Source organism: Rousettus aegyptiacus, unplaced genomic scaffold, assembly GCF_014176215.1.
Source record: "Rousettus aegyptiacus isolate mRouAeg1 unplaced genomic scaffold, mRouAeg1.p scaffold_m13_p_1, whole genome shotgun sequence".
Classification (NCBI taxonomy): Eukaryota; Metazoa; Chordata; class Mammalia; order Chiroptera; family Pteropodidae; genus Rousettus; species Rousettus aegyptiacus.
In genome coordinates this window covers 88,617,981-88,644,683 of record NW_023416284.1, presented here as the reverse complement: position 1 = coordinate 88,644,683, position 26,703 = coordinate 88,617,981, and the positions used below count along the sequence as shown (strand labels likewise).

Here is a 26,703-nt window from a genome sequence, read left to right as displayed (position 1 = left end):
AGAGATGGATTGAGCAACAGAAATATCACCTGGCGCTGTTGAGACTGTTCTTGAAACACTCCCAGAAGTGGTCGGAGCTAAAGTCTGAGGACTGCTGGAGGCTGAAGAAACTGTTGAGAAACTCGCAGATGTGGTGGGGAGACTTTCTGAGATGGTGGGGAGAGTCATAGAGACAGTGGGGAGACCTGAAGAGATGTCCCCAGAGACAGTGGAGAGACCTGTTGAGACAGTGGGGACACTGGCAGAGGTAGTGGGGAGACCCACAGAGATGTCCCCAGAAACAGTGGGGACACCGGCAGAAACAGTGGGGAGACCGGCAGAGACAGTGGGGAGACCGGCAGAGACAGTGGGGAGACCGGCGGAGGCAGCGGGGAGACCGGCAGAGACAGTGGGGAGACCGGCAGAGACAGTGGGGACACCGGCAGAGACAGTGGGGAGACCGGCAGAGACAGTGGGGACACCGGCAGAGACAGTGGGGAGACCGGCAGAGACAGTGGGGAGTCCGGCAGAGACAGTGGGGAGACCTGCAGAGATGTCCCCAGAAACAGTGGGGACACTGGCAGAGACAGTGGGGAGACCGGCAGAGACAGTGGGGAGACCGGCAGAGACAGTGGGGAGTCCGGCAGAGACAGTGGGGAGACCCGCAGAAACAGTGGGGACACTGGCAGGGACAGTGGGGACACCGGCAGAGACAGTGGGGAGACCCACAGAGACAGTGGAGAGTCCGGCAGAGACAGTGGGGAGTCCGGCAGAGACAGTGGGGAGACCAGCAGAGACAGTGGGGAGTCCGGCAGAGACAGTGGGGAGACCCGCAGAGACAGTGGGGAGACCCGCAGAGACAGTGGGGACACTGGCAGAGACAGTGGGGAGTCTGGCAGAGACAGTGGGGAGACCGGCAGAGACAGTGGGGAGACCTGCAGAGACAGTGGGGAGACCGGCAGAGACAGTGGGGAGACCGGCAGAGACAGTGGGGAGACCGGCAGAGACAGTGGGGACACTGGCAGAGACAGTGGGGAGACCGGCAGAGACAGTGGGGAGACCGGCAGAGACAGTGGGGAGACCGGCAGAGACAGTGGGGAGTCCGGCAGAGACAGTGGGGAGACCGGCAGAGACAGTGGGGAGACCCGCAGAGACAGTGGGGAGACCCGCAGAGACAGTGGGGAGACTCGCAGAGATGTCCCCAGAAACAGTGGGGACACTGGCAGAGACAGTGGGGACACCGGCAGAGACAGTGGGGAGACCGGCAGAGACAGTGGGGAGACCGGCGGAGGCAGCGGGGAGACCGGCAGAGACAGTGGGGAGACCGGCAGAAATATCCCCAGAAACAGTGGGGACACTGGCAGAGACAGTGGGGAGACCGGCGGAGGCAGTGGGGAGACCGGCAGAGACAGTGGGGAGACCGGCGGAGATGTCCCCAGAGATAGTGGTGACACTGGCGGAGATAGTGGGGAGACTGGCAGCAACAGTGGGGAGACCTGCGGAGGCAGTGGGGACACCGGCAGAGACAGTGGGGACAGCAGCAGAGATGTCCTCAGAGATGGAAAGACTCTCAGAGGCTGTTGAGATGCCTCCAAATGCTGCTTTAGAGGTCCTCAGTGGGGTTATTTGAGCTGTTGGGAAAAAAAAATAATGATACGTTGAGGTTAAAAGAGTGCCCATGTCCCTTGGGTCAGGAGTACACATCTTCACCCCATCACCCCAGCACCTATAAGGAGGCTGGTACTTACCGTGTCCAGCTAAGGCCTGCAGGCCCAGGAGCAGCACCAGTGTGGCGTCCATGGTGCCAGTCGGTGCGCCTTCCCAGGCTCATCTCCCTGGCTTTTTAAAGGCTTCAAGGCCCATTACAATTCTCTGAAGAATCAGGTGTGCCGGGACCTCCATCAACACCAGGATCTCCATCCCCAGGGAGAGGTCACCAAGCTGTCCTCAGAGGATTAACCTGTCCCAACCTGATCCCAGGAAGCACTGGGCGAGGGGGAGAGTGAGTAAGAGCCTGAGGACTCCCCTACCTGGCCCTTGGGCTCTTCCCAGACGAGGGACCTATATGCCGCATGCCCGAGTCAGTTCCCCGCCCAGATCCTCCTAAAAGAGTCGCCAGGTGTCCTATCCCAAGGTCCTCCTGTTGCTACTAGAAGTACAACTTTGGGGGTGAGAGTATATGGGTCTCTAGGAGAAGCAGGATTGAGGAGCTGGGTGGAGTAGAGAACGTCATGGTCTGGCAACTGCATCTGACCCTTAGAAGACGCAGGGCAAGAGCATGAGAGTGAACACCTGACTCATCTCTCACTAAGATGGCTGCAGCCCCAAAGTTTTTCATTCTTTTGGCTGAGAAGGAAAGAAGAGGACCATCAGGGAAAACCCACATCGTGTTCAGGGACAGTGCAATGCAGAATTTTAGAACCTAGCTCTTAAGCCTGACTGCCCTGAACCACTGAGCTGGAATCCACTGCTTCCAAGCTGTGCAGGCTCGGGCAAGTCACCCCTAAACCAAGGTGATCTAGTACCTAGTTCAAAGGGTCATTATGAGCATTAAAGGAAACATTTCTATTGTGTCTGGCACACAGCAGTGTCAGCTAGGATAACATAGAAAGTGAAAGACACAGGACTGCTCCAACTCTCCTTTAAAGAAGACTCAGATGCCCCCAAAGCATCTATGTTCCGGTCTTCTGCCCACTGATCATTAACTGCTGTGTCTGCTGATCTTTCTGTCCATTTCTTCTTCTCATTCTGGATTTCCTGCTCACCAGTGCAAGTCTGGGAGTCTCCATTTCTATTTATGGTGTAGACAGTGTCTCCCTCCATTTCTCTGCCTCTGTTCTACTGGGCTTGGGCCCGCTGATTTTCAAGGGAGGGGGTAGTTAATACATAGAAGGCAGAGAGGAAGATGAAGGGCATGTGCCTTTGTGTGTTCCAGGGGCTTGTGTTATTGGTGTGTCAACCTGTTGAGCTTGTCCCTATGTCTGGCATAATGAGAGTTCTAATCTCTCTGCTACTGACTTGCTGTGACCTCAGCCAGTCATCTCCCCTCTCTGAACCTTATTTTTTAGTTCGTAAAAAAAGATGATAAACTAGATGTGCTCCAAACTCCCTCTATACATCTGTCCTTGTGTTTACCATTCTGAGTGCTTACAGTCAGGAGGATGAGGGTATCCCTTTTGCCTGAGTGCACACGGTGGCGGGGGATGATTTGATGAAACCCATGTGTCCATCTGAGTATCTAGGATGTTTTAGAGCAACTAAAATAAAACACTCAAAGATGAAAGTTCTCTATTACCTAGATTTCTCATCTAGAAACCCACTGTGGCTGAGGGAGCAGAACACCTGGGTTTGAGAATAAACTTGGCTTAATCTTCCCCTCCCTTTGCGACCCACATTCTTGAGCCTTTCAATGGCATAAATGATGGAAATTAATTACAGCTAATAATTAATCCCTAAAGAGGTATAAGAGGCCCAGGCTTGGGTGGGGCCCAGACACCTGCAGGAAGGACGGCTCCTCAAGTTCCTTCTCTCTAGTACCAAGCACCTATGAGGGATGAGTGGGGCACCAGATAGAGCAAAAGGTACTACCCACTATTTTCCCCAAGAGCCTAATGAATGGCCCTCTCTTGGGTCCTCAAAGCTATATCCGGAGAACTGGAAAATCCAGTTGCCCAGCTTCCCCCTCCCAGTTTTGCCCAAATACCTATGCTAAGGACTGAGTGGCTATAGAAAAGCAGGACTGGTAAGGAGAGGCTGGCAGGGACTTCAGACTTCTTTTCTATTCATTCAAGAAGTAAGGTGGCCACAATGGAGACCAAGCTGCCCCTCATCCTCCTCCTGACCCTCCTTGGCAATTCACACGGAAGAGGTGAGGGCTGGATGCAAGGGTCTTCATAGCAAGAAGAGGCCAAGAAGGGGAGCGAGAGAGATGGAGACACCTCAGTCCTGAGTTCTCAAGGGTTCAGGACCCCTGCCTCAAGAGGGTCTGGAAGGGCATTGTTAGGGAAGAACTCAGGTTGGCCTGGGGTACGGGGAGGTGGGGGTGCCCACATCTCCCAGGGAATTCAGCCCTGATATCTGGGTCTTAAGCAGTATTTTTTGATCCTTAGGGCCAGGAATGACTTTGCAGCTGAAGCTGAAAGATTTCTTTCTGGCAAATTCCTCCTATGATTCCGGCTTCCTGGAATTGCTCAAGAAGGTAGTTCTTTTGGAGGGGAAAGGATGGGCCTGTGTGAACTCAAAGTGTGTTTCTGAGTTGTTTTGGGCCTCTCTGTTGGCACCTGACAGTCTCTGGGTGTGAGAGCCATCTTAGACTTCACCCTCTAACCCTTTCTTTCCCCCAGCTCTGCCTTCTTCTCCACCTCCCGTCAGGGACCAACGTAACCCTTTATCAGGAAGGATTCCCACACCACGTCACCTGCAAAGTCTGAGAGCAGTTGAAGCCTGTGACCCCTGGATTGGGCATTTGACGCCCCTCCCCAGGTACAGGGGGGTGCCCTGGCGCCATCTTCCAGCAAGCCTTCACCCCACTGAGTGGCAGTAAATATGCTGAATTTAATGACTTTGTGGGTTCATGAGAAGAGGGCTGGCAGAAAAAAGGAATCAGATGCCCAAGTCTCTAATTCTCCCTCATGAAGCAAAGGGATTCTGGGATGGACGCTCTCTCCATCAACACCAGTGTCAAAGGCCTAGAAAGGACCTGGGGACTTGACTGGGGATACACACACATCACACAGACATACACATGGGCATGGGCATGAATGCACACTTCAAGGTGAGATCTTCAGAACACCTGGGAATAGGTTAAAAACATGTACCGAATCCCTACCTTGTTCCAGGTGTGACGCTTTCCCATGTCAATGCTTGCAGCAATCTTAAAAGTAGCATAATAGGTATCATTATCCAATTTTACAGATGAGGAAATTAGGACTTAGAGAGGGTAAGCCACTCATCTGAGGTCCATTAGCAGTGGGGAGGTCAGATACCAGACAAATACCTTAGCTTAAGCAAAATTTTAATTTTCTCTCCCTTTGCTTAAGTTTTGGGGCTGGGGGCTCAGAACCCAGACAGGGATGTGGACAGAACACCCCTAGGACATGAGTGCCCTAAGTCAGGGATCCACACAAGTCAAACAAGGTAGGAGGTAGGGTGGCAGGCAGCTCATATGAGAGATAAGGGGTTCGGCTTGTGAGAAGATGGCCAGCTGGCCTAAGTGGTGGAGGACTAGGGATGGGTGCTAGCAGGCCCATGCTTGAGTTCTAGGTGAGTTTCTTATTCCTGTGGAGGCTGCATATCTTCACTTGAACAATGAGAATAATGATAGTGCCTGCTTCATAGGATTGCTGCGAGGACTACACAGATAAGATACCTAGGACACCTGTTACCATGCCTGTCAAATAAGAAGGCTTAAGCAATAGGGATTATTGTTACAGTTGGAAACCTGGTCCCAACACATAAATCCTATCAGAGTCCAGAGCCCTTCTTCTCCTAATTTTCTTGAGGCAGGTATTCATCTGACTCCTCACTTGAGATTATCTTGATTTCTTACCAGCTGTCTCAAAATGCAAGAATGCACCCAAGGCTTGACCATTGATATGGTTGTTTCCTGTTTGCCACAATACAGCCCCTTGCCCTCCTACTATACCCCCACCCAACAATCAACACCACCATATGAAATTAGAGCCTGACTCCTTTGGAGCAAGGCGAAGGTAACAGTTCCCTCTGGAGCATCCCTGAAAGTGAGGGGAACACAGGAAGTGAGAGAGTAAAAGTAAGAACTCACAAAATTTCTCCAGTTTTCTTTATAATTGTCCTGGGACGATAAGCCCAGAGGAGGGGTAGCTTAGAGCCCCAAAGAGCACAATATTTCATGACTTGCCCCTAGCCTGCACCAGTGGCCAAGTGACACCCATGGGTCAAGTGTGTAACTCCAAGAAAGTTGGGGGAGTAGGTATCTGAATTTCTAAAAGTCTGGAGGAGCAGACAGCTAACTGCTCTTGAGCCTGGTTCCTAAATCCCAGAACCAGGGATTACTGGACTATCATTTCCAGGTTCTTTTCTCAAAGAATTCTCTTCCCAGACTCTAGACATAACATTACAGTGAAAAGAATGCTTTTCATTTGTTCATTAGACCTCAGGGTGGCGGAGACGGTGAACTGTTCCCTAATAAGCATTCCCCTCCTTTTACATAGTCATATAAATTTTAGCCAAGTATCTGGATCATTCCATTTTCCAACTCCTTTACAAGTAGGAATGGGCATGTGATTAGGTTCTTTCTAACTGGATGCAAGTAGAAAGTAATTATACAACTTCCTGGTAATATCTGAAAGGAAAAGAGCTACCATTTCAGAAGGAATAAAGTCCTGAGAATGGCTTACAAGGTCCTACCTAGATCAGTACTTTCCCATAGAATTTTCCATGACAGAAATGTTTTAGAATCTGTGCTGAGCAATATGGTAACCACTAGCCACATGCAGCTATAAACACTTGAAAAGTGGCAAGTGTAACTGAGGAAACAAATATTTAATTACTTTATATAGTCAAATGGCTACCATTTTGGACAGCACAAACCCAGATAATCTGCCTTGAGCCTTCCCAACCCTCTACCCCATTGCTAATGCCCAAATTCACTTCCCACTCCTCCCCCTTCAGATATAATAGTGGCTTAGATGAGATAGGCCTTTCTTTTGCTGGGCAGAAGTAGTGCAGGGCTCTGCAATAATGGAGGCCCACTCCCTTTTAACATTTTCCTGCCTCCTTGCTACTCTGAGTACTCCAGGCACACTCCCATCTTAGTTTTGCTCTGGCTCTTACCTCTACCTGGAACACTGCTCCCAGATATCCACTTAGCCAATCTAAAGCTTGGTTACAGCAGCCAGAACTAACCTGCATGTAATTTATTGGGTTGAATCTGTTGATACTTTAGACAAACAACTTTTAAACTCTGGGCATATTTAATCCCTAAAATGAAGAGAATACTCACCTCTGAAGCTCTCTGGTGGATTAAATGGCACCAGGGAGGCCCCAGCCCCTGACAGGCCTGCCATAAATAGCTACTCAGAGCTGCTGAACAGAATGGAATTTGGGCGTAGAAAGGTCAGGCCCCTGAATTCCACTGAGATGAGACAAAGTGTTTGGGGTAGGTAGGTGGGCATCTGTGCATTTGCATATACCTCGGTCAGGGGTTGGGCAGTGTGTCTTTGGCACTCTGGTCTCAGGTATACAGAAAGGGGAAGGGGCACTCAATCCCCAGCATACTCTGCAGCACCTCAGGCTTGGAGGAAGTCCCTGATCCTATTGGCACCCCTGAGGATAAGGCCAAGGAGCAGGGAAGCTTCTGTTGGTAAGAAGCAGAGAAGGAAGGACCTATAGAAGTCGTGGCATTGTCAGGAAGTCCGGGAAGTAGGTAGAACACTGCCTACTGTGCAAGGTCCTTCTAGAAAGCTCCTTTTGCCTCTCATGAGGCATGTACCTCCCAGTACCCACACTCCCACTGGGGCCCAAGCCTGAGGCTAAGAGCTAAGAGACAGGTCTCCTTTTCCAGAGTCTCAGGGAACAACTACAAGACAAGAAAATCACCACTAGGGAAAAGAAGGATTAAAGAACCACAGGTGGACATGTCTAAGATTTTAAAAGTTTATTTGAATTTCTTCATTCCTAAACTTCCAGGAGGGACTACACATGAGGGAAGCTGGAACAGGACTGTGAGCATCTCAGGTGATCCAGTCACTCTGACCAAACCAGTCTATTTCTTCATTTATAAAATGAGGGAGGTGGCTCACATGGTCTCCAAGGCCCACCGAGCCAAATGCTGCTGAATCAGTTTGTCCTCAAAGGCAGGTGTGGGAGGGAGGAAAACCCAGGGATGGGGAGTGAGAGCTCAGGATTCCCTGGGGTTGGGAGACATGTCCATCAGCTGCCGGAGGTGAGAGACTGCCCTGTCCAGTTTTGACAATTCCAGTTGGAGGGAAGAAAGCTGGACAAAGAGAGAAGCTGGTAAGGATCCATGTATGAGGCCCCACCTGTCTAGTCCATGTTCCCTCAGGGAGACGGACTTCCTAGGCAGCCTCCCCCAGCCTCACCCTCTGCTGCCTCTGAGTCTCCGCCTCTCCCTCTGATGGGGTCCTGGCTTCAAGGTTGTCAAGCTGTTTCTGCAACTTTAGTCTTCGGGAAGCTAGCAGAGGTAGATGGGTTTGGGGGTCCACCAGGCCCTGCAGAACAGAGAGACATCTGCAGCCTGCCCAGCACCTCCTTCCACCCCATGTTAAGACCGTGCCTCACTTTCATAGAACTTGCTCCTTGCCCTCCTCCCAACATCCTTTTTTGACCCTCCCTCCCCCTCCAAACTCCTCTGGGCACCTGTAGCTCCATGTAGATCTGAGTGGTATCATTGAGTGTGGCCTGGACCCAGCCAGAGGGAGCTGCTGCGCCTTGGGGTAAGAAGCCCACGGCCCCACAATGGCCCAGGGTGCCCAGGGGCTCCAGGAACGCTTCGAACAGGCCCTGCTCTCCAGGCTCTGAGCTCTGCAGCAGCACTGGAGAGGACATGGAATCCGTTAGGGTCAAGTCCTGAGATCCTGCCTCCCTTCCCATTCTGCACCTCCTAACTCTGGGCTCTGCCCATAGGGTTTTCCCCTGTGCCCTGCCAGCCCGCTCCTAAAGAGATTCAGGCACCCAGCACATGCCTCACCTCGGGGCCGGGCCTTGGTGAGCTGGTAGGAAGCTCGGAGAGCCCTCAGCACCTGCACAGCCTCTTGGACCCGGGAGAAATGCTGCTCCAGCTCGGGCTGGTGCCAGTGCTCCTGGAGATGGGGACCCAGGGTTGACCAGCAGGCTCCTGGGAGACTTACATCAACTTCTCCTGGCCCTATCCTCCACCCACCCACCCCCATCTCCTCAGGGCAGTGGGATCTGTCCTTTCCACCATACACAAAATTCACCACCTCAAAAACACAGTAAAACCTGGGGAATCATCTAAGGTCTTAGATGATTAGTGGTTTATGTCTGTTTGGTTGCTCTGATTGAAGACGGCAAACAATCAAAAATAAAATTATTCAAAACTCAAAGCTAAGTAACAAAGAAATTTAGTTAAGATTTAAAATGATCTTTAGCCTAAGTTTGCTACATTTATCCTATTCAAGTTATTAAAGCTTAAAACTGCACTGAGACTTTTGGGATATCCCATTACCAACATCTAATCTTCATCACAACTGTGACATGGACTATTGCTATCCCTGGTTTAAAGATGGGGAAATATTAAAAAATTATATTTAAAAAATAAATTTAAAAATTTTTTAAGAAAAAATAAAAGTTAATTAGAAATTAAAAATTAAATACAAATAAAGATAGGGGAAACTGAGGAAGTCACACAGCTAGCAAGTATCAGTCTATAAGGAGTTCTGCTCTTGTCCATTGTGCTAATACTGGCCCCCAAGACAGCGCTGCAGTATTAGCACACCCTATAGTAAAGTACAAACCACTATTGTCAATGACCCCACAGCAGCAAACCCTTTTGGAAGGCTGCTCCCCAACCCTTCACCAGTAGTCCCACTCTAAGACACCAGGGATGTGTGACTCACCAAGCTCTGGGCACTGGGGTAGGGGGCAACAGAGATGCTGGGGGCTGGGGGACCACCAGGTCTGTGGGGCAGCCTCTGCCAGAGCTCTTCAGCCAGGAAAGGCATCAGTGGGGCAAGGAGGCGGAGACCCACATCAGCGCAGGAGAAAAGGACCTGAGGAGGCCCAGGGGGGCAGGGCGAGTGCGACAGCACAGGCTTCGAGGCCTCCTAGGGAAGAAGCCTACATGTCAGAGGGAAGGGGTTGGGCTGTGACCCTGCCTTCCTCTACACACTCACTGCTCTACCAGGTAGGAACGCTGTGGATAAGAGGTGCGCAGCATCTCCGACACCATCAGCTGTCCCGTGAAAAGGGGAAATCTAGAGTAAGAATTCTCAGAGGTGGTTAGGGAATAAAATTTTCAGGAAGGTTGTACAGTTTAGAAAAAAAAAAGCATTGAGTTGTTTACTTATCAAAGAGACAAAGATTTTTTTTAAACTTTTGAGAAACTAAAAAAAAAAAAAAAAAATGAGAAATAGTGATCTAGAACAGCAGTCCTGAACTAGCAAGCATCACCTCGAACAAATGAAATTTTCGCCACCCTACCCCCAACCTGGTGAATGAGGGCTCTGTGGGTGCGGGGTGGGGCCAGCACTGGTGATTAACCAGCTCTCTCTCCTGGTGATTCTCACATAGAATCGAGTGTGAGAATCCCTGGTCTAAAGACCACTACACTTCCTCCCTGTCAGTTCACTGCTCCCAGCCTACCCAGGGCCCAAACTCAGCAATCGGAGAGACTGAGAAAGAAGTTCCATCTGCCTCCTCGCCCTGCTTTGTCAGACTGTTTTCCAGAGGTCTCCCTACCTCCTCTCTTCCCAGGTGACAGGCAGGGAACAATGACTAGACCAGTTCCAGGGAAGAGGGGAACTGGGATTCCCTTGGCTCATCCATCTTTCTGTCCTGTCCTAACTGAGGGGACAATCGGGAACCTAGCTCAGAGCTCTCTACCAGGGAACCCAATCTGGATTGGGACAAGAAGCGGGTCTGTAGGAGGGCAATGCTGCTCTTGGCCTCAGCCTCACTTACCAAGTAGACATCACAGAGGTTGTGGAGCCAGAAGTGGTGCAGAGCGTGGGCAACAAGCGAGAGCTCTCGGGTGAGAAAGCCTCGCTCACACTCATGGGCAGTGCGGGCCAGGCGGCTCAGGATCCAAGCATCCATGGGGAATGAGGGGGACAGCTATGGGCAGAAAGGGGCTGCAGGATGAGGACAGCTCGACTCCCACTCTTCTGCCTTTCCTCCTAGATGCCACCTTCTACCTCAGACATAAGACTACCCCAGTCCCAAGCACCTCTTCTTTCCTTACCTCCTCTGCAGGTCGGGGTACGAATTTCTTCCCTAAGACATTAAGGATAAAGCGCAGGGCATTCCAGATCTTGTTGCAGAAATGTCGAGAGCTCAGGACTTCAGAGACAGACAAGTGTAAGTCGCCCCCTGCGAGGGCAGGAAAGGAGGGAATGTACAGGTACACAGTGATGGCACAAGGAGTCCTCAGCCCTGCCAGCCCCTCTGTGCGCCCCAACAACTCCTCGTCAGGGCTTACCCAGGGCCCCATGGGAACACAGGGCAAATCTCAAGGCATCTGTCCCACATTCAGGAATCCCATGAGGGAAGTCGTTTTTCTGTAACCAGAGGGAGAGGAAGGCTGGCAGATGCCTCTGAGGCTGCAGGGCCAGAAACCTGGATTGCAGAGGAAACCAGTGGCTGTGAGCTAGAGGCCAGATACGGCAGACGCTGGGGACACACCTGCGCTGCAGCCGCGATCGCCAACTCTTCGGGGTCCAAGTTTCCATCCCTCAGCTTTTCCTGTAGCACCTGGGAAGTATTCCCGAGCCTCAGTCCAAGACCCTCCCCCTACAAGGATCCCACCCACTTCCCCCCAGCACCCTTCCAGGCTCCTAGCCTCAGGTTCCCTTCCTCTCCTCCACAAACCCTATCCCCTGCCCAGCTCTTCATCCTGACCTGCAGCTCCACCCCAGTGATGATGTCCCGTGGGTCCAGCACATTCCCCAGGGACTTGCTCATCTTCCGGCCCTGCCTGTCCCGAACCATGGAGTGAAGCAGCACCTAGGGGCATAGATGGGTAAGCAGAGGAGGCTTGGGGCCTTTCTCGAAGGGTCCCTTGGGATCTCTGGCCCCTGTGCTTTAAAGGTAACCGTGGGAAGTGAATCAGGAAATAGGAATCGGGAACATGGAAAACACCATAGTAGGACAAGGTTTGGAAAAACTGTAGAGTTCGAGAGGGACAGGACCCTGAAGGGCTGTTACCTTGCTGAAGGGGAGCTGCCCTGTGAGCTGGGTCCCCAACATGACCATGCGGCCTACCCAGAACAGGAGGAGGTCACTGCCAGTTTCCAAAAGCGACAGAGGGTAGAAACGAGTGAAATCTGAAGTCTAGGAGGAAAAAGATAAGAGGCCCTGGACTTCATCTCCTCGAGATTCTCAAGGGGCCCAAGCATCTCCATCAACTCCACCTTCACTCTCTTCCTCTTAATGCACCTCACCTCTTGGGGCCAGCCCAGGGCAGAAAAGGGGAAAAGAGCTGAAGAGAACCATGTGTCCAGGACATCGGGGTCTGGGAAACAGAATAGGAAAAGGAGATGACTGCAACCTCAACCTCAGCTTCTAGAACCTCAACCTACTGCTGCCCACCTTTCCAGCCCAATCCCCACCCTGACTTTCCCAACCCTACCTCTCCAAGACCCAGGCGCCCTCCCCAGCCCTCCACGGCTCAGGCACTCACCCCTCTCAAGGGTCAGCTCTGCCCCTGGTCTCCCTGTCAGTTCTGCTGCTGCTTCTCTAGCCTCGGCCTCTGTCCGCCCAACCACCCAACAGTCCTCCCTGTCGCCCTAGGGAACAAGTAAGGGGTGGGGGGTTGTGAGGAAGAACACCTGACAGGTGGGAAACCTTACTGAGCCTCCGTCTTTTATGGGGCCCTCTGGCAGTGAGATGAAGAACGTCAGGCCTGCCAGCCTCCTCAACCCCCAAGCCATTGGGCAGTAGGGTATAGGACTAAGGCTCAAAACCCAGGAAAGGCAGGAAGTTGAGACAGCACTGAAGGTCCTCTGACTCCTGTGCTAAGGTTCTTTCCTTGCCCGGCCCTCTCGTGTACTTCCTCCTACAAACCTTCACAGGATCCTCTACAACCAGGTAAGCTGGAATCCGATGGCCCCACCACAGCTGCCGGGAGACACACCAGTCCCTGCCAGGAGCAGGAGAGCAGGAGTGAATTTTCAGCATGAGCAATGAGGTCCCTGCTACCATCTCCATGAGAGCACCCCGCTCCCTTACCCAATGTGGGAGAACCAGTGCTGCCAGTTCTTCTGGTGGAAGGACGGGCTGAGCTCTAGGGCCCCCGACTGTACAGCCTAGAGAAAGAGGGTCTTTAGATAGGGCTTCCCTTCTTGCACCCACATCACTCCCTGGATGATACAGGTGGCCTCTGAGGTTGTTCTTAAGGTCAGAAGTGACCTCCCAAAACTTCTAAGAAGATTCTGAATCTGAGTGAGGACACACCTTGCCTCCTTCTCAAAGCCATCCTGTCCATTGCCACAGCTAGATAAGTCTGTGAGGCAGGAGGGCATCCAGCCTGCCTGTTTCTTCATTCCAGTTCTCAGGGAGCTCCCCATGCCCAGGCCCCAGGACATCCTCGCAGTGAGGCCTCACCTGGGCAGCTCGGTCTCCCATCTCCCGGGTGCGGACAAACCATTGGCTCTTTAGTAGGTATTCTACCACGTCCCCAGAACGGCTGAAAAGGAGGTGGGGTGAGTCCACTGCTCCTCCAGCCCTGTGCCTCTCCCTCCAGGACATGGAACCCTACTACATGCCAGGCTCACAGTACTCAGGACACAGCAGCAAACAAAACTGACACAGAACTATTCTAGCATAACATTCTACTGTAAGGGGTACAGAGCCCATCCCACTGTCACTCAAGTTTCGTCCATTCCCTCCTGGGGGTGGCCTAAGTAAAGGAGTTAAAATGTGGTTACCTGCAAATGCGCAGCACCATGGGGTGGTTCTGGAGGCCCCGGAACAGGCCCCGCTCCCTCAGTGCAGACATAATCTTTTCCCGGGCCACAAATCGGTGAAGGCCCTGGGGGAAAAGTGGCAATGGTAAATGTGAAAAGCCTCTAGAAAAATAAGAAAGTGGGAGAGGGGAGGAGGACCAGAGGGTGCCCCCAAAGGATGGGGTAACAGAGGCTTGTACCACCTGCAGCCAGTCTCCACAGAGGGAGGTCATGGTCCCATCCTCCGCAATGACACTCAGGGAGTTCAAGCCATGTCGGGCCCCCAGCTCAGCATCAGCAAGGCTGTGAGCTGGAGTCACCTTCACCGCCCCTGGGGGAGCAGAGCCACCATGAGCACTGAATTTTGTTTCTCCGCATATACCATCACTGCCCACACCACCCTGTCCTCTGCCTCCTTCTCTGTGCCTCCTTTTCTTTCCCCACTACCCATTCAGACCATTCCATATGATTTCCCTCCTCTACTTTCTTTCTCCTCCTGGTTTACCCCCAGCACCCCACCTTTCTCTCCTTCCCCTGACCTCCACACACCTGTGCCCACATGTGGCTGGACAGCAGAATCTGTGATGAGAGGAAGAAGCTGTCCTGTTAAGGGGTGACGAAGCTGTCGCCCATGTAGGTGCTAAAGGGAAGGGAGAGGGATCAAGGACATGCACGCATGTGGGGTAGAAAGGTCTAGGTGGGGCATGAGAACCTTGGGAATAAAAAACAGGTAAAGAGCCACAACAGGGGTCAGCAAACATTTTCTTAAGGGGCTGGAGTGTGAAAATTTTAGGCTTTGCAGGCCAAGAAGGTAATGCAGTCTCTCCATAATTACTCCATCTGCCACTGTGACAGAAGTAACCATACAGCAGGAGCATAAGCCAGTGAGTTTGGCACAGACAAAAACAGTCAGAGGTGTGGATCTAGCCCACGGGCCCTACTTTCTCAACTCCTGAGCTAGAGAAAAAGTGCAATGTCAAAAAAAGAAGGGAGCAGATTCAGAGCCATTAGAGAGCTGAGCTAAACTAAGTCTTAAGTGGCGGCAGGAGAGAAGGAGCTGCCGTCCTAAAAGGAAGGGAAGAGAAAGCTGTGGGTAAGAAGGCTGGGGGCAGGGAACACTGAATATTACTGTGTATCGGGCATCATCGGGATGAACAGCCACAGCCACGTCTCCAGGCAGCGTCTCTGGCCTCGTGGTTCCTACCACAACCTCTGTGTCTGAAGACAAAGTTCAATCACATATAACTAATCATATAGCTAGTTGTCATCCTCATCCCTCACCTGAGACATAGCTAAAGCCAGGAGAACTGGAAAGGGGAGGGTGTGAGGGAGCAGTCAAGGCTGAGTAGCCCCCCCAGAAATAACTAGACTAAATTAGGACCAGAGTCTATATAGGAGCCTGGGGTTTTTTTTGTTTTGTTTTGTTCCCTCCCCGCCCCCCCCCCACCATAATGCCCACAACTTGGAAACAAGTAAGATGTCCTTCAGTAGGTGAATGGATAAATAACCTGTGGTCCATTCAGACAATGGAATAGTATTCAGTGCTAAAAAGAAATGAGCTATGAAGCCATGAAAAGACATGGAGGGACCTTAAATGCATGTTACCAAAGGAAAAGAGCCAATCTGACATGGCTACACATTGTATGATCCTAATTATATGTCATTCTGGAAAAAGTAAAACTATGGAGACAGTAAAAAAGATCAGTAGTTGTCAGGGGTTGTGGGGAGGGAGGGTTGTGGAAGGCTGTCTGATACTAAGGAATTCCTTGGCAACTTGTATCGGAGAAAGGGATATGGCATTAATAAAGGCAACTAGAATCCTTGTTTAGTGCCCAGAGGACACTGGGGGTTCTTGGTGCCCTAATCACAACCGCAATGCATTCTTTGGGGGCTAGCACCAGCTCCTCCTACAAGAAACATCCTCTGACTGCACCAGCTCAATTATCTTCTCCTTCTCTGAACTCTTCAGAACACTTACTGTTCAAACCACACTTTAAAACTGATATTTTGTCCCTTTCAAAGATAGCGACCTACTGTAGAATTACACTAAGCTCCCAAAGAGCAGTGATCATGTGCACTTTTCTTACATGGCCCACAAGAACGAAAACTCTACCAAGGTTCCTTATGCCCCTCCCACTAGGTTATGTAGGAAATATGCTGGTGAGTTCCCTCCCATCAGCCCAACATTGGCTCAAGAAAATAGGGGAAGCAGAAATCAGTGGGCGACCCTTCCGAGGACGACCCTCACCAGGCTCTCCATCCACAGGGAAGGCCACAGAAATGAGGAGGCCAAAAGACACGGGGGCAGGACAGCCAGGCAGTCGAAGCTCTGTGCGGCCAGGCAGGGACCGACTCTCTACCTGGAGGCATGGAAGAAGCAGGGTCTGAGAGCAGCCCCTTTCTGCAACGCTCACATCCAGACTTCCCGCCTACCTGCAGCCTATCTATCCAAATGCCACCTCCCATTCAGGAGCCACTTCCCTCTGTCCTCACCTAATTCTTGTGTACTCAGTTACAGTAAATAGTCACTGAGCACTTAAAACCACACACAGGTATTGTGCTGAACACCTTCCATGAGTTCTCATTTCATTCTCAAAACACCCCCAAGATGCAGGCATTCCCATCAACCCTAGTTTACAAATTAGGGAAATTGAGGCTTACAAAGGGTAATAAACTGTCAGAAGTCCTACAGCTGGTAGGTAAGAGGACTGGGATGTGAATCCAGGCAGTCTGGCTCCAGACTCTGAGCTTTTACCTGCCTCAGAACTCTTACAAACCTGCTTCTCTTTCTCTGCCTCACCTCAATATCCGAGATGGCTGATCGTAAAGCACATGACCAGTTGACAAGCTGCCGGTCCCGGTATAACAACCCTGCCTTGTGGAGTCGCACGAAAGCTTCCGTCACAGCCACTGTGGCACCCTAGAATGGCCAGGGTGTCCACATCCAACAGCCCCTTCTCAGCCCATCACCTTACTCAGGGACCCAGGCACTCCCACCCTGCTACCTCCAGCACACAAAGCAACCTCCCTGCGCAGATCTCTAAACACCTCCCCGACACCCACAGGAACCAGGCATAGAACACTCACGGCATCCATAGTAAAACACTCTCGGTCCCAGTCCAGGGAGGCCCCTAGAGCTCGGAGCTGCCCACAGATCTCTCCACCTTTCCTGTGTCAAAAGAAACTTCTGTCAGCAAACAAGTCCTGAGCACCAACAATTACCAGGCCCAGTGACACCCCAGTAACGCTGGGGGCTGGAGTAAGTATGGCATTGATTTAGCCTCTAGAAGTTAATAGAAACACACTCACAAAACCATTGTGGACCCTTCTTGACATTACAAGAAACAAAGTTCTACAGTAACAGAGAAAGGGGCAACTGATTTGTGGGAAATCTAAAGAAGCTTTACAGAGAAGATAGCACGTGATAACAGACCTGAATGAGGGTAATTTTAAGCAGATGGAAGGAAGGAATGGTTGAGTAGAAGAGATTATGAAATCTAGTCAAGGGAAAATGAAATAAGTGGAGATGGGAAATATGTGTGTGTGTGCGTGTGTGTGTGTGTATCTGCACATACACACATAAGTATACACATCTTCATGTATAACACACACACACCCATACAGCTTGGAGACCCCACCAAATGCTAAGAGGCTCCAGAAATTAATTCCCTGGAAGTTAGTTAGGAAAGTTAGGGCTGAATGGGAAGAGCTACTACAAGTTAGGAGAGTGCCTAGGAAGTGAGAACCCAAACCTGCAATCTCGGCCCCTCTATATGCATACTCACTCCTCCTTCCACTTCCACACCTCCCTGAGGAAGTCTTCCCTGTTCAGTTCATGTCTCCTCACTCCTCGTTCCTTCCACAGCTGTTTTTCCACCACAGCCTACAGTAAGATGAAGGGGCAAATGAACAAAGAATCGGGTCGCTTTTGGAGAGAAAAAGTCTTTCACCCAAGAAAAGGAAAACTGGCAAAAAACATACTTGGGTAGCAATTCCCGCATGATCTGAGCCAGGGACCCAGAGCACCTGATCCCCACGCATCCGGTGCCTGCAACAGAAACACATTCACAGGAACCCAAGCTTAGATGTTTATCCTTACTCCTTCCCCCACTTTCTACTTCTCCAAGAACCCAAGCTGCCCCATTCCCCTCACCAGCGCACGAGAGCATCCTGGATGGCCACCGTCAGTGCATGCCCAATGTGCAGGGAGCCAGTGACATTCGGAGGTGGGATACACATGGAAAAGGTCTCCCCTGTGGCCTGGGGTAGCCTGGTCTAGAAAGGAGCAAAGTCAAAGAGCAAAAGAAAACTGGATGTTACCTGGGGCAATAGCACCCTCTGGTGTCTCCAAGACAGAAAGAACTGCAGGGAAGAACTGTCCTGCAAACAGAGAAAGGGAAACCCAGCCGAGAGAGAATGCTTTGGCAGGAGACAAGCTCTGAGGCTCAGTTGTGTCCACCAAGTTCACGGGCCACACTGTCCTGGGTCTGTTTAGTACCCCTCCCTGCCAGGCACTAACCTGATATTCTGGTTTGAAGAAGCCCTCTCTCACCCACCAAGGGTACCAGGCAGCCTCAACAAATCGGGGGCTGTAAGCAGGAGGCAGGGGCTGAGAGACATCTGTGGAAGCAGAGGAGAACGCCACTAACTCCTAAACCTCATTCTGCATTTCAGCAGACCAAATGGGGAACGAATTTCCTAGTTACCTTTCTTTTCACCAAGTTCTGTGGGGATTTCATACAACACTATTTCTTTAGGAGTCCAGGTCTTACTGGATTCTGCAGGTGACTGAGGGGAGAGACCAAAAAAGTAGGGAGGGGGGAGCAATGCAGTTCCCAGCATACCCCAGGCATCTGGAATCCAGCCAGTGCCTCCTCCAGCACCCTCCCAAGTCTTCTCAGAGACCCAAGGATAAGTTGTGTGACCCCTAACCTTGCTCTTCCGGGCTAACCCAGCCTCCAGCGCCTCCTGCTTCTCTTGCAGGCGTTTCTGTTTGGCTTCACGGTTCCTCCGGAAGATGGGGGATCCACGCACCTCTGACTGGGCAGAAAAGGGATGGGACCTGGGAAGGCCCCATGAGTACCTCAGCTCACAAAGTGGTTGTCGAAAAGAGGTCAGAGGCAAATGCAGCATCAGGAGTGCATGGAAAGGGGCCAAGATCTGTTCCAGATAGACAAAGCACATTAGGGGATATGGGAGTGAAAAAGTCACAGCCTATTTTTTATGACCTGCCTCCTACTAGCACTAGCCGGTTATTCTATCCTTTGCCACACAACCCTTTCTCCGTTAGAACTAAGAATACACGGTGTCGACAGTACCAGGATCCTGCAGCCACGAAAAACAGGGATCTTCTGGGAAAAGGTCAGGGTTTCTAGCTCTCAAACTATACAAGTGCGACATGGGGGAGACCGCTAACACACGGAAGAGTAAAGAACTCAGGGATTCCAGAAGATGACCGACATGAACGCGCCCGAAAGCCACTAAGTCTCGCCAGAGTCACCGCGACCTCGGCCTGTCCAGAAGCCGCCCGCGCGTCCAACCGCGTGAGCCCGGACCCCTCACCAACTCCCACCCTCCGGAGGCCGCCCTGACGCGCGCCAACCCGGAGAGCACGCTGCTATCCCAGGGTGCCCAGCGGCGACACCAGTAACCCGACCTGAAACCGTCCCCGCGATCCGCCCGGCGCAAGGAGGAAGGGCCCCAGCTGGGTGCATGCGCAGTGGCTGCTCGGCCCGGCCCCACCCCCTCCTCCTCCTCCTCCTCGTCCTCGTCCTCCTCCCAGCCCAATGGCCGCCGCCGCCAGAGAGGCAGGGCCTTGGCCGGCCGCACGTGCAGTGGCTGCTCAGCCCCACCCCCTCTCCACCGCCCAGCCCAAAGGCCGCGTCGGCAGCGTACAGCTGAAGTCCCGCGGGGAGGCTCCCAGAGCCGCGCGGCTCACATTCACAACTTTATTAAACACATCCTCAAGTGTCAATAAAAAAATTCTGAGTTCTGGGGCCGCGCCCGCCTCCACGCGACGGTTCGGCTAATGCCGCCCGGTCCTAGTCTCCACTCTCAGGAGCTGTGCTTTTGCCTCTTCCAGAAGCGCTTGACGTCGCTGTGCCCAGCAGGGGTCACCACCATGAGCCGCTTGGCGGAGTTCTCAAACACAAGCACGCCCAGCTCTCGCGCATGGGCCAGCAGCAGCTCAAAGTCCACTTGCGACAGGAACTGGTTATACAGGACGCCTGGAGGCCGGAAGGCAGGAGAGGTGGGGAGAGAGAACGTGAAGAGGGGCCTTTCTGTGGCAGCCTGAGGGCAGTGGTCTGGGCTTGCCACCAAGGACCATTTAAAAACTAATTCTCTGTGCTTGTCTCTTTCAGGACTCTTCTGAACACAAGCATGATTCAACCATATTCAGGAAGTCAATATAATCCAATAAGAAAACCCATTAATGCTCACCAAAACCAGAAAAATGAATTACTGTGAATTAGCCCTCCCAAGTTCCATTTTCTAGCTAAATCCAAGTTGCACTGATCTGAGATATTTACTATCTACTCACTCCAAAATAAAAAGTGTCTTGCTAGCTTTTCTCTCAGCCCATGCAGCAAACCAAAAAAAAAAAAAATGCATGAATAGCTTTTTCAGCTCATCAAGACTGAATTGTCTTTCCTCTGGCCAATGATCAAGTATCAACCACCAGAAGCCACTCACCCTCTGTGAACCGGAGTCTGTCCCTTTCCAGCTCCCATAGCCGAATTTGGTCCGTGATAGTAGGTGGAAGCACAGGTGTCTACAGGGGCAATGAATACCTGTAAGATTAAAGAATACTGCCCCAGACTACCTGAACCCTCCACCCATTCCCTAGATTTGGTTGCTCCTTTCACTTTTCTATCCCATCATCATGTGCCAGGGGCTGTCAGCCTCCAGCAGTTTGGTACCTGTTTGTACCTGTTTAAGCATCACTGGGTGGGCCCTTGTCCTTAGGAAATGGATGATCTAGGAAAACAGATAACAGAATCAAGGACTCGAATAAGAAGGCAGGAAAGCTATCTATGCCATTACCTAATGTCACTAGAACACCAACTTACTGTTTAAAAACTCGTAGCCAAGGTTATAGCGTTCCTGGCAGGAAACCCACCCCTCTTTTGGAGGTGTACTATCTTATCTCCTTATCTCCTAATTTCCACAGGGCTGCAGCCTTCTTTAGGCAGGCACGTCTCCTTCTAAAATGTACTTTCAAAATATCTTTTTCTCAAAAAAAAATAAAAATGAAAATAAAAATAAAAACTCACAGCCACATGCCTGTCATCAGCCCATTCCCTTTTCGGCTGTTGTCCCAAGTTGCTGTTCACACTGGACATGTCTGCTATTCCTTCTCTGGCACGTCTGCCCTTTGCATAGTCTTGTTTCTCTTTAAAATAGCAACACTTACTGCCTGGCAGGCTCTGAGCTAAATGTTTTACCACTATTCTCCCAATGAAACCTCCCAACAACCCAGTGAGATGAAAATTCATTATTTCCATTTTCCAGATGAAGAAATGAAGGCTCAGGGAAATAAAGCGACTAGGCTATTTATGCAGCTAAGGAAGTGGTGATGCCCAGACACAAATCCAGAGCTATACCTCCTTCCTTCAGGTTTTCCCTCTCAAAGGTCTGCCTATTCCCATGCCTCGACTTCTTACGTGCCTGGTCTATGCTCAAATATAGACAAGTCACCACCACACATTGTATCAAACCTGGTACTAGCCTCCTGTAAGGCGATCACCCTGTACCCCATAGCCCAAATGTAGCCTGTCTTCCCACCACCCAACTGAGGATACCTGCTGGGCTGTAATGCCACTGGCAATAGCCTGCTGCACACTCTCCCGGGTCACCTGCGCCACCACCATGTTGGGGAAGCGATAGAGCATCTCAGAGAAGAGGGCAATGAGGGCGATCTGCAGCTCTGACTCTGACCCAGGGACAGGAAGAAAGGATGAGGAGGCTAACCCCACACCCAGACTCCCTCGAGCCCCTCCTTTTAGTGTAATGATAAATGTCAGAAAACTCTGTACACTGCCAGGAGAACTGAACAAAAACTGGCATGCCTTCCTGCCTCCTTCCCCCACCCTCCGATTCCCATCTCCAACCTCTTTTCCCAGGGGCGCTCTGTTGCCTCACCCGTGTAGGCGTAGAGTCGGTAATTGGTTTCCACGACTATGAAGCCTGGCTGATGCGCAGTTCCCCCAGCCCCAGAAACACCCGACGAGAGATTGATGGCCAGGCGTGTGGGGTAGTAACGTCGAGATTTCCTCTGGAAAAGACAGAAGGGAAAGGCAGAGGGCTCTCTCTCTGGTGTCCCTGACCTACATCTTCCTTCCTGAGACACAGGATCCCTCCCAGTGCAGAGCCTCAACTCCCAACTTCTCTCTCCCAAAGGACCCAGGTATTTAGTCCTGGCAACTGCTTCCTTCTGCCATCTGAAACCCCAACCTTTTTAAAGGCCAGGGCAACATACCACCCTGCCTCTTCCCTAGAAGCCACGTATATGGGTGCTCATACCTTCCTCTGGAAAACAAGCCCAAACTCACGAAGATGTTGCAGAAAGTTCAACAGAGAATCACTCATACCTTCCACAGAGTAATCCTAGGGAAAAGAAGTAGCCAGCTGGGATCCAAAACATCCCATTTTCTCTCTCCTAGTCCAGTACACTCACTTGTTCTTTTCCCATCATTGGTCGTGCTTTGTTCATTCTTTCACTCTATTGCCCCATAACCTCATTTCTCCTTCCCATCTCCCTCCACCTCAGCTCGCCTACCCAACCCCTCAGCTCCAGCCCCTCCTTACCTTGCCCAGAGTAGAGAAGCTGAGCTGGAAGAGGAAGGAGAGGATCTCCACTAGGTCCATGCCCCGACTCTAGGGAGGAATGGGCAAAGACAAAGGAGGAGGGATGGAAGGAAAAAAATGAAAGGAAAATAAATCAGGAACCAAGTCTGCAGGCAGTAGTCTCTCAGTGGATCCTGGGAAGAGCAGACCGTGCCGGCAAGCAGCCCCAGGCTTCCTCACCTGGGCTGTCTGCAGATATTGCAACATAAAGTACCAGAGCTGGGCAGGGGTGTCCAGCAACAGGAACTGGAAGCCAGCAGAGGTAATACAGGGTGGCTCTCCGGGCTCGGTACTAGAGATGAAGAGAGGAAATGGTAGGTGTAAACAGAAGACCACCATCCCCACTTGTGTTCTCATGTGTTTTCTTAGTTTATCTATGGCTGTACTCCACTCAGCCCTCCTTTATCAGTCAACTTCTCCCCCTCCCCGCAACCCTGACCTGCCTGGACACTCGGCTTAGCAGAGACCTAAGGAGATGGCAAAGCAGGGGGCTGTTATACCTCTGGCTTCCTCACCTCTTCATGAGCCCAGCCTGGCTGAGGAGCTGAGCCAAGTCCTGGCTGACAGCTGCACTAGGGGAGCCCACCATGAAGTGCAGGACCACCTATGAAACAAAAGAGAAAGGAGAGATGCTTCTAGGATCTGTAGGAAGTAGGAGTACAAGCAGAGACACACAGACTCCCAAGTCCTCACCTCCCATCGTTCCTCAGCATACTTGTCAAGTGACGGGACATCTCGGGCATGCTTGTCTGGTCCCAGCTGACTTGTGTCATCAGACCAGGCCTTGCCCCTATGCCAGGAAGGGTGAAGAGTAAGGAGCCCTGCCTGTGTTCCCTACCTGCCCCCTGCCTTCTTTCCACTCTTGCCCCCATGGGCCATAATTAAGAGGCATTTCCTACACCATGCAGCCACACCTAGTCCAACTCATTCCTAAAGGAGCCCCCAAAGATGGAGCCCACAAAGTTCCAGAGGCCCCTAAGGAGCTCCCTCTCCAGAAGTTTAGTTCCCTAAAGTTTAAGAAGTTTAAGAAGAGATAGAATTAACATACCCACCCAGAAGGGCAATGCGAAGGTTCTGGCGGAAGATGGGGTTGAGAATGAGGCCCTGGAGACCACCAGGGAGCAGCTGAGTGTGCCAGATACGAAGGCTACTCAGCAGCCCTGTACTTTCCTCCTGAGCTCTAAAACAGAAGCAGAGAGGTGATAGAGGTGTCTGGAAAACAAAAAGGAGACCCATGAAGGTCTCTGCTTCTGCCTTTTCTGAACAGGTGATCCCTGGATTACTGTTTCAGAGTGAAATCAATGTCTTAAGGCAAATTTCTTTATTGTAACACCTACCAAAGTCTTGTTATACACATCACAACCTCTTCAAGAGAGAAAATACAGTATGCAGAGTTTCCCAAACTAATTTAATCATAAATTTTGTGGTGTACCCATTAATATTTCCTGAAAATGTTTCAAAGAACAGCAGTTTGGGAAATCTAACTGTTGAGAAATTTGTATCTGGCTGAGAATGCAGTAGACTCACTTGCTGAATTCCTTCTTTACCCACAGGGCTACAGCAGCTTGTGGCAAAGGCTGCTCCAGAAAGAGCATCCGCATCACCCAATTCTTAGCCAAAGATGGGAGCTCCCTGCAGGGGACAGAGGCAATATGTTAGTATCAGTCAACTGTCTTAGATTTGCATCTCAGTCTCTCAAACATCTCATCTCACTCCCCACACCCTTACCAGTCTTGCTGCCCCCACAAACACGTTTTGGCCTGACACTTTAATCTCCAAGCCCCCTAGGACTACACTCTGCCTATAATAACTTATCTCAGTTTGCAGGACCCATTACATTTCCCCACCATCGTCCTTGCCATGAAAGGCATCCTCACCTAAAAACAGCCAGGCAGGTGGCAGGGTGCCCATACAATCGGTCCAATATGCTAGGGCTCAGGCCCCCTAGGAATTCCTGGAGATTCCTGCATTGTAGGTGTACTCGGTTTAGTACACCCCTTGGAGGGATGCTCTCCATCGCCTGAGAAATTCAAGTGTTAGAAACAACCCCTTAATCGATCCTAGTGTCATCCCTCACCTTTCTCATTCCAATCCCAGATCCACTGGCCCTACAATAACCTATCTTCTCTATGGTTTCCTCTTCCACATCATTCATCTAGTTTCTCCCAAACCTGACTGACTTCCCCTCCTTTACCACCTCCTCACCCCACTTCTGGCCTCAACTCCAGTTTTCTCTCAATTGCCAAGTAACAGAATTGTTAAGTGTCCCGTATTTGCAAAATTATTTTGTATTTCAATGATTTTCCTCATCTTCACTAAGCAGTAACAATGACTTGTTTGAGCCCAAACCTCTCTCCCTTCCACATCTCCTGATCAGATCGGCCTATAAGTACCAAATTTGTCAGACGTTCTCATCTATTTCTTGGCCCCACTTCTCCAGCTGAGCACAGCAATTAAGAACCTTTCCCCTCTATGTCTTCCAAATTTAATTCCAACTCTTTCCTCTCTCTCTCTCCCCCTCGCCCCAAGATTACTTCACCCCATTCAACATGTTCTACACTGACCGACCTCCTAATTTCTCCCCTACTTTCCTCCCACTCCTCGCCACTGACTCAACTCCTCTTACACTTCGCCACCCCCTCTCTCCCGGACCCCTTACCACTCTCTGTCGATCCCCACTCGTGTACTATGAGTCTCGAAGCGTCGCTTAATCAGAGTCAGTGTGCCACATTGACTCCTGGGAATAGGGGAAAGGATAGTGAAAAATGAGAGAAAAAGATGGGGCGGGGGGGGGGGGGCGGGACGAAAGATTTCACAGGAAAAGTCCCGAGTGGAAGATTCAGACGAAAAGGAAAACGGAAGGAATGGAAAAGTAGGAAGGATAAGAATAGGCGCTACACTCGCGCGCCGCGGGGCATACTAGGAATTGGAGTTTTGTCCCAGCTCACCTCAGAGTAGGCTGACGCTCATATGACTACAACTCCCAAAAGCCACCGCGGGGAAGCGGCAAGAAAAAAGCTGGTCTTTAATTGAGAGAACCCGGGACATCGGAGGCTGAGCCAGTTAGTTCCGTGTCGCCATCCGCTCACGTTGCCAACCGCCTGTCTAACCGACCAGTAATGGAGGCGGAACCCCGGGGGCAGAAATGCCCGAGGACTTCCTGGTGGAGGCGCGAAGACAGCTTGGTGATGAGGCAGTTAGGTTTAGAGACACACGAAACTGGTTTCCTTGAGCTCAGTTGCTCCCGGTAAAATTGGAATACTGCGCCCTCCAGGGCATTTTTGCAAGTTAGAAGTTGTTAACACGATCCAATGCGCCTCACTGGGCACGTTAAATAATAAATCTAAACTGCTACGTCCACCATGCTTTCGCCTCCCGTTTAGTTAGAAGATCCTAATAAATACAATTTTTTAAAAAATATTTGCTTTGATTTGATTTATGAACCCGCTGCAGGAAAAAGGAAGGGAAAACGTCTTCAGCCAAGGCCGGAGCTACATGCTTCCTTAAGTTCCTATAAGGCAAATTTTAATATTCTCATTTTACAGACTGGAAGACCAAAGTCCAGTGAGATAAAATTTGCCCACGATTGGACAGCTGAAAAAGTGCCAACGCAGTTTGTTTCGTATTCCGTTTCTTTAGCGATCAATGGTTAAAATCCTCAAAGAATGCCATAAAACTGACAAAACTTTATGGCAAATGTTAGTTAGAGTTAAAAGACAAATTACAATCTAAGAAGAAGTATTTAACAACATGGACAAAACACAAAGAACTCTTAACAAAGCAATAAGAAAAAACACAATAGAAAGATTGACAAAATAGATAACAGGCAATAAACAGAAGAAATACAAATGATTTATAACCAAATGAAAAGATTCAACTTCACTAGTCATGAAGGAAGAGTAAATGTAAGAAACACTAAGAATCCAATTTAAAAATCATTAAGGATTGACCACGTCAATGAGCCTACATTCGCAGGCTTATATACGTTTGTTGAAGATTGACAGTGAAATAAAGCATTTAAGGACAATTTGGCAGTATATACCAAGAATTTTAATGTGACTACCCTCTGACCTACCAACTCTCCCCCTTTAGGAATGTATCATACTGAAATTCTCCCACCTAGGTACAGAGATATAGATGCAAAGATATTTATTGGAGTGTTTGTTGTTCTATTATGAAAACAATGAAAATAGCCTAAGTGTCCATCATTGAGAGTTGATTAGATAAAATGTGGATCGCTAAAACATGTAGAACA

At 50.6% G+C, this 26,703-nt stretch overlaps 3 protein-coding genes and 1 long non-coding RNA gene across 8 annotated transcripts; 2 read left to right on the top strand and 2 right to left on the bottom strand.

Moving 5' to 3' along the window:
- Positions 1–3,726: 3,726 nt before the first annotated feature.
- On the top strand, positions 3,727–6,699 carry SFTA2 (surfactant associated 2). Its single transcript, XM_016120640.2, has 3 exons — positions 3,727–3,847; positions 4,089–4,177; positions 4,323–6,699. The coding sequence occupies exons 1-3, from the start codon at positions 3,787–3,789 to the stop codon at positions 4,407–4,409; spliced, it is 237 nt and encodes a 78-aa protein (XP_015976126.1). The 5' UTR covers positions 3,727–3,786; the 3' UTR covers positions 4,410–6,699.
- Positions 6,700–7,600: 901 nt separating this feature from the next.
- VARS2 (valyl-tRNA synthetase 2, mitochondrial) lies at positions 7,601–19,189 on the bottom strand. Its single transcript, XM_016120711.2, is given in 31 exon segments — positions 7,601–7,878; positions 7,880–7,954; positions 8,061–8,189; positions 8,338–8,513; positions 8,669–8,780; positions 9,558–9,764; positions 10,621–10,773; positions 10,901–11,028; positions 11,138–11,216; positions 11,341–11,409; positions 11,557–11,661; positions 11,863–11,988; positions 12,099–12,169; positions 12,338–12,443; positions 12,721–12,796; positions 12,886–12,962; positions 13,261–13,342; positions 13,584–13,687; positions 13,805–13,932; positions 14,151–14,241; positions 14,731–14,819; positions 15,850–15,961; positions 16,402–16,521; positions 16,689–16,770; positions 17,387–17,484; positions 17,583–17,649; positions 17,755–17,876; positions 18,121–18,221; positions 18,308–18,389; positions 18,534–18,761; positions 19,108–19,189. Coding segments are annotated over 30 exon segments (3,249 nt in total). The 5' UTR covers positions 18,735–18,761; positions 19,108–19,189; the 3' UTR covers positions 7,601–7,797.
- Positions 19,190–19,513: 324 nt separating this feature from the next.
- Positions 19,514–25,303, bottom strand: GTF2H4 (general transcription factor IIH subunit 4). 5 transcript variants are annotated; one of them, XM_016120713.2, is made up of 14 exons: positions 25,108–25,302; positions 24,326–24,468; positions 23,976–24,080; positions 23,497–23,628; positions 23,142–23,238; positions 22,964–23,052; positions 22,629–22,740; positions 22,410–22,478; positions 22,125–22,208; positions 21,744–21,876; positions 20,876–20,994; positions 20,532–20,579; positions 20,295–20,373; positions 19,514–19,828 (listed from the first exon to the last, which is right to left on the bottom strand). In XM_016120713.2, the coding sequence occupies exons 2-14, from the start codon at positions 24,463–24,465 to the stop codon at positions 19,656–19,658; spliced, it is 1,380 nt and encodes a 459-aa protein (XP_015976199.2). In that variant the 5' UTR covers positions 24,466–24,468; positions 25,108–25,302; the 3' UTR covers positions 19,514–19,655. The 5 variants fall into 5 exon arrangements, 4 of the variants coding, with proteins under 4 accessions (XP_015976199.2, XP_015976198.1, XP_015976201.2 ...); XM_016120712.2 differs by lacking the exon at positions 20,876–20,994 and adding an exon at positions 21,404–21,534 and having other exon boundaries at positions 25,108–25,298; XM_016120715.2 differs by having other exon boundaries at positions 19,690–19,828; positions 20,522–20,579; positions 25,108–25,303.
- LOC118614039 lies at positions 19,711–20,463 on the top strand. The gene is made up of 2 exons (XR_004956017.1): positions 19,711–19,851; positions 19,964–20,463. It is a non-coding gene; the product is annotated as an uncharacterized LOC118614039 (long non-coding RNA).
- Positions 25,304–26,703: the final 1,400 nt, after the last annotated feature.